Below are 6,487 nucleotides of genomic sequence, written 5' to 3' on the forward strand. Positions count from 1 at the left end.
TCTCTCTCTCTCTCTCTCTCTCTCTCTCTCTCTCGCTCCCTCCCTCCCTCTCTCTCTCTATCTCTCTATCTCTCTGTCTCTCTATCTCTTTATCTCTATCTCTCTCTCTCTCTCTCTCTCTATTTATTTATTATTTATATATCAGGATGTCCGGTAATTGATCGAGCAACCGCCGTGTACGGGTCAAAATAATCATAAAAGTTATATGTTTTGAAATTTTCTCAATATTTATTCCGCAATTAATTAAAATATATAAACGAATAAGCTCACGAGAAGCGATAAGACAGACTCTGTGTGTAAAAGAAATGGCTTTTACATCGTAACGTATATGTATCGCTTGTTACTCCGCCTCGAAATCATCTATTTACTCACCGTTGCTAAGAGATAAGCCATTTCTTTTACGTACAGAGCCTGTTCTACCGCTTCTCGCGCTGATTCGTTTATACATTTTAATTAATTACGGAATAAATATTGAGAAAATTTCAAAATGGTACATAACTTTTATGATTATTTTGACCCGTTTTACCAATACATTTAATATGTCAATTTAACCTTTTCATTTCAGCAAATTATCATAGGTTAATACTTCTCTCAAATGTTAAAGTAAATTTATTTTAATTAATTTAATATTATACGTATGTCAATTTATATGTCAATATACAAATGTCAAACTATGATTTCTGACGATATTTTCAAATGTTAAATTCTTGTTTTAATTTTTACATATTATGCGTGTTACTTTTTACCACATTTGTTTTGTGTTAAATTTACACATAAATGAGAGTGGATGATTTAGGACACATGAAATGTTAAATTTAACACATCAGTTTTTACAGTGTACTCTACCATTCTGCAATTAATATTACGTAGATTTTTATATAATTATTAATTAAAGAAGATCCCCCCTCTGCATAATTGTCTGCGACAATACACCAATCTTTTTTAACTAGTACTAGCCATTTGCAAAGTAGCAGAGGACTTTTTCAGTTTGATTTAATATACAGTTCAGTTTGATTTAATATACAAGCACACGATAACAGACGTCACCATCACTGCTTATCTACCATATTGCGCGTGATCGCATTCACCAATCTTCTTTGATTAATAATTCAAAGTTCTAGAGGAACTCTTAGAAGAATTTTGTGTTCAATTTAGTGAATTCTACTTGCACATAAGAGATGTGTGGTGAATTATCAGACATCCTGTATACTCTTCTCTCTTCTCACTCTTCTTTCCGCGCTCAGTCGCGAAGTTGTAAATAATAACGCGAGCTTCCAGGCGCGAGTACCGTGAAAAGGAGTTTTCTTGTTTTCAGGTCGCGGTGAATCCCGAATTCAAAGTTGGCGAGATGTCATTCGATAACAACGCGGCGATCTGCCGCCTGCTTTATACCGAAACTTTCGCGACTGTTCACAGTTGCATAATGGCACGTCCTTGACACGACCCCGCGCAAACGCAAGAACTTTTCCAGCTTCGGGCGGTTCACAAGGGTGAAATTAACGTCGGCACGTTGACGTCGATCAAACGTGGACGAATAAGGAAAATGACGACGCGCCGGCGAACTTCTGTGAACTTAATGAAGCAACTCGAAACAACGTGCAAACACGAATGAATTTGTAATGGAACACGTCAATGCGTAACTCTTGCCCAAAAAAAAATATATATAATCTCGTCCTCAGTAGAATTCGCATTTATTACAGTCACGAGAGGAGATTTCCAAGACCAGAAAGAAAATATTCCAAGCACAATATTTTTAAAATTAAAAAAATTTTGTCTTTTATTTACAAATCTTCATAGAAATTTCTTTTAATAAGGGAGTATTCTGTGTTTCAAATAAACACATTCTTCTTGATTCAAAAGAAAAAAGTTAAAATAATATCTAGTAAACTTCCGATCAATAGTCCACTTCATTAAACTAATATAAATTTTTCACGAAAGCTATTGTTTATTTTGTTGACATAAAAGAATTTAGATTTAAGTATCCGCCGAATAAATATTTTTTTACTTCTAGATATTTTTTACTTCCGTGTGTAGGAGAGAAATAGTCTTTCGGCAAAAGTTTCCGCTGAAATATGGGATTACAGAAAATAGCACTTTGCAACTGGAATTTTTCTTTTTACGTGTTGGGATATTTTCCTTTTGGTTCCAGGAGAATCCTCTTGAAAACATATATAAGAAATTCCGCTAAGCATAAAAGAATAAAGATACTTGAAAATATATTTGTTAGATATAAAGTTCATTCGCAGAAATATAAACTTGAATTTCACAAAAATAAACCTCATATCCTACAAATAAATTTCCAAGTATTTTTTCCTCGGTATAATTTTTTTATTTTTTGGGTGCTCCTTCGCAACTCTAAACCGCTACGTTCTCATTTCAATGTAACAGCCTCCGCGTTCTGAGAAGAATATATTTTCCTTCATCTGGCGAAATATGAAAATCATATATCTCCCTATCTGCTAACGTCTCCCGTCGTTTCTACATCCCACGCAGCTCGAGACAGAAACACGAAGGCGCACACAATTATACTTCGATCGCGCTTCACAATCGTCCCTACTGAACTCGAACTTAATAACGTCAAACAATCGGCAACAGTGACGAGAACGCTTGAATCTTCAAAGGAACGCTCAATCGTCGTCGTTGTCCCGTGGAATTTCCAGTTTCCGTTCTCGATCTCCTGCAATCCCGATCGTCTCCTCGACTTTTGGCATAATTACCGGAGTGACAAAGTGGCAAAGGCGTGGCGAGGGAGGCATGGTCCAGCCGATGATAATTAAACTAGAACTCGCGACTAGGAGACAAACCGCCTACCTAGCCTAGACCTACGCCTGGCGAGGGGCAACCGAACATGCGGGTGAAAGCCGACCACGGCGGCCACGACGGCCACCTCCTCGGCCGGCATGCTGGCCGCGTATGGAATCTCAAGTTTTGGAGTCTAGGACCGAATTTATAGACGTTGGCAGAACGGAACTACTAGGTCGCTCTAGATTTCCTCTGCCTACACCTCTAAGGACACTTACTAGGACACGGGAAAGGACGAATTTTCGTGGCGCCTCCGCGCGATAAGAAGACAGCACACCCTCGAGGCGACGCTCTTCCGCCCCCGATAACGCCTTATCGCGACCGTCTGATCGCGTGTGCACGATGTTAATTACGATTCCTAGGAAAATTGCCGTTGCGCGAGTGTGCGTACACACGTACGTACGTCGGTGAGAATCGAGATCGGCTCTAGGCTGGAATAGAGCCGCGCTACGTCACGCCCGGCTACTACCTCGTGCAGCCCGGCGACTACCTGCTACCTGCCCGCAGGTGCTCGTAGGCGAACGTGTCTATAGATAGGCAGAGGATAACTGCGTCTCGCTTGTATATACGCGACGCACAGTGGGATCAAAGGAAGTCTCACGTTTGAAAAAAGACTATAGTCTCGAGACTTGAATTGATTTCGACGCCTTCTCTTTTTTTAAATGAATGCTAATGAAACTTAGGACAACTTTGTCGAGCCAAATCTGTCTTTTGCTTCCCTTCTCCTAAATCAGACAACGAAGTTAGATTTTTTTTAACTTTCTCAATCAGATAATTTCGATAAATGCAGGAAGTCAAAATGTGTTATTTTAAGAACAGTAATTAATGAAAAATTAATAACATAATTGTAATAATTTACTCTTACTTAATTCAGTAGTTTTCATTTTAGATACTATTTCAGTTTTAGGTATTATTTTTCCCAATTATTCTCTCGTTCGTTAAGTTCAAATAAGTTTTAGTCAGTCCTGTTTTCAAATCTATAATTATAGTTTAAATATTTAATTTCTATGTTAATATTTGTGTAGCTGATGTTAAATTAGATAAGATATGAAATGAGTTATCTATTCTATTTGATTTTTAAAAAATTTTAAATCTAACTTCCTTATGTCTGATTTAAGAGAAAGGAAGCAAAAGACAAAAATCTGACTCGACAAAGTTATTTTAAATTTCTAAGAATTAATGAAATTTAAAACAACTTTGTCGAGTCAGATTAAAAAAAATTCTTATTTTTAAAAAAGCATCAAAATTAGTTGAAATTTCGAAACTGTAGTTTTTTGAGATATGAAAAAACTGGTGTATTAATACGCACAACTGTACATTAAACTTCTTTAATTAATAACTAAACATTAATAACTAAACATATGATTATTTGGAAAATAGTAAAGGACTTTTTTGTTCAGTTTGACCTAATATACAAGCATACAGCGACAGACGTCATAACTCATCTACCATATAGCGCATAATCATTCACGGATCTTCTTTGATCAATAACTCAAAATTTTACATGATTATTCGCAAAATGGTAGAAAAATTTTTTGTTCTGTTTAACCTAATCTATCTTTATACTGCGAGTACTTCCTCTGTGAGGAAGTATAGCGGACACCCTGTAGAAGTATGAAATCCTCTAAGATTCAAAATATTCCGCTAAGAATAAGGTTCTATTTTTTTGAAAAAATGACACAAATTAAAATCGACACGCGCGCATGTCAATAACAGTTGAACAAGCGGTAGTATATTTCGTTTATGCAGCGTTCGAAGAGAATCTCTTCGTGTCAAGCAATATGCGCTAGTTACACAGTACTTTTTAAGAATTAACACAACATATCTGATTCATTTATCGTTGTTATCGCGCGAATATACAGAATAACGAGTCCATAAAGGACACCGATTACATAATAATAATTCTTCGGAGACTAACAAAGCATATTCGATCATCAGATTATCTCGTAAAATAAATCTGCCCACCGCCAAGATAATTAGAATTCTTAAACGCGCGTCTATAAAACACAATCGTTCGTTTAAAGAAAAATAAAGGGAATAAGAAACGAACGAAACGCATATTTAATATGCTCAGAGGAAAAAAGGCACTACATCGACTAAGGGGTTTCCTCGAAAACGTTTTTCCCGATTTGTAGAGAGAGAAAGAGAAAGGAAGAAAATGGCAAAGAGGAAGAGACCAGACCGCCCTGGGCATGAAATATTTATAAAGCCCCCGTAAAATTCACCTCGCGTTTCAAGCGAATTAAACCCGCGGCCTGGAAGGCGCGTCGCCGTCGTTGTCGTAAAGCGAACTCGCGAAAATTAAGTTAACGTCGTCCCTTCGCCGGGTCCCTCGCATTTTCTCTGTCGAGAGTCTCCGACTCGGCCTAAAAACACCTTGACAAGTCTTTTAGACCTGACCGATCTAGCGTCTCGAGCCAAAAAAAAATTAACGCGAAACGCTGCCTTTAAAATATAAATAAGTAATTAGAACTAATTAGAAGGACAATAAGCAGATTGCGCATTGACCAATCGTGACAGATTCTTACACTCGCGATATCTTATTGCAAATTTCTTCGTAGGAAAACAACTTAACCCATTAGAGGTGAAAATTATTTCACAAACATTTTTAATCAGATCAGTCTGTTTGTTTCCACCAGAGGAAAAAATTACAAATTAGCATTAGAACTTTTTTTGTTGAACACGTAGATGTAATTTATCTATTATCACACACATATTTTAGGAATTATATACACGAAGAGAGTATATTTTTCCCTAAAATATTATAGATCTTTTCAATTTTACTATGTTTCTAGTAGAGCAGCAGAAGAGACTATTAGTAAAATCTATATTGCTTAGAAACACGATAAATGTTACTAGAAACATAGTAAAATTTTTTACCCCTTAAATAGTATGCCTGGAAAAATTTCGTGTGGTAAAATTCCATTTAATTCCTTCAAATTTACTTAAACTACTGTATGTTTTTAATTTATAACAAATACAAATGAAATTTAGATTTTTAAATCTTCAAAGAAAATAACGATAAAGAAAAAGAATATATATATATATATATATATATATATATATATATATATATATATATATACTTATGTCTAAAAAAAAGAAACCATCCTAGAGAAAATTGCGCAGTCATTTTAAATCACCACTGAAAAGATTAATAGCACATTTTTCACAGTTCCTAAAATATAAATTTTACTATGTTTCTAGTAAAATTTATCGTGTTTCTTAGCAATATAGATTTTACTGATAGTCTCTTCTGCTGCTCTACTAGAAACATAGTAAAATTGAAAAAATCTATAATATTTTAGGGAAAAATATACTCTCTTCGTGTAAGTTTGCCAAATCATAGACATTTCGTAAATGTATGGAACGAGAGGAAGAGAGAGATAACTGAAAATTATATATATAGACGTGTGTGAAACAATATTTTATTTATGCAAACTTGATCATCTTAATTTTAACTGATTAATGCCCAACACTGGTTAACAACAAAGCAAATCTCGCAGGCTCACAGCACAAGTTAACCGCGCCGGCCAGAGCTCGATTCGACTATTTCTACTTGTGTGCGAGAAGTGTCAGCTTCGCCACGTGTCGCGGAAAATCGGCTGTCATTCACATACATCGCGCGTGTCCGTCAGCAACGTGACCGGCCCTGTAATTCGTTTAAAAAAGAAACAAGCTGGTC

The 6,487-nt window shown here is 35.9% G+C and overlaps 1 protein-coding gene across 1 annotated transcript in view; it reads left to right on the forward strand.

Moving 5' to 3' along the window:
• The window catches only part of LOC116846128 (lysyl oxidase homolog 3A-like), a 33,001-nt gene extending 30,683 nt beyond the window's left edge, over positions 1-2,318 (forward strand). The window contains exon 8 of the mRNA XM_032819604.1: positions 1,316-2,318. Coding sequence (XP_032675495.1) covers positions 1,316-1,438 — 123 coding nt within the window. The 3' untranslated portion in view covers positions 1,439-2,318. The remainder of the gene's footprint in view (positions 1-1,315) is intronic.
• Positions 2,319-6,487: the final 4,169 nt, after the last annotated feature.

This window comes from Odontomachus brunneus, unplaced genomic scaffold (assembly GCF_010583005.1).
Source record: "Odontomachus brunneus isolate Ranch 3 - 2012 unplaced genomic scaffold, Obru_v1 Obru_scaffold_060, whole genome shotgun sequence".
Classification (NCBI taxonomy): domain Eukaryota; kingdom Metazoa; phylum Arthropoda; class Insecta; order Hymenoptera; family Formicidae; genus Odontomachus; species Odontomachus brunneus.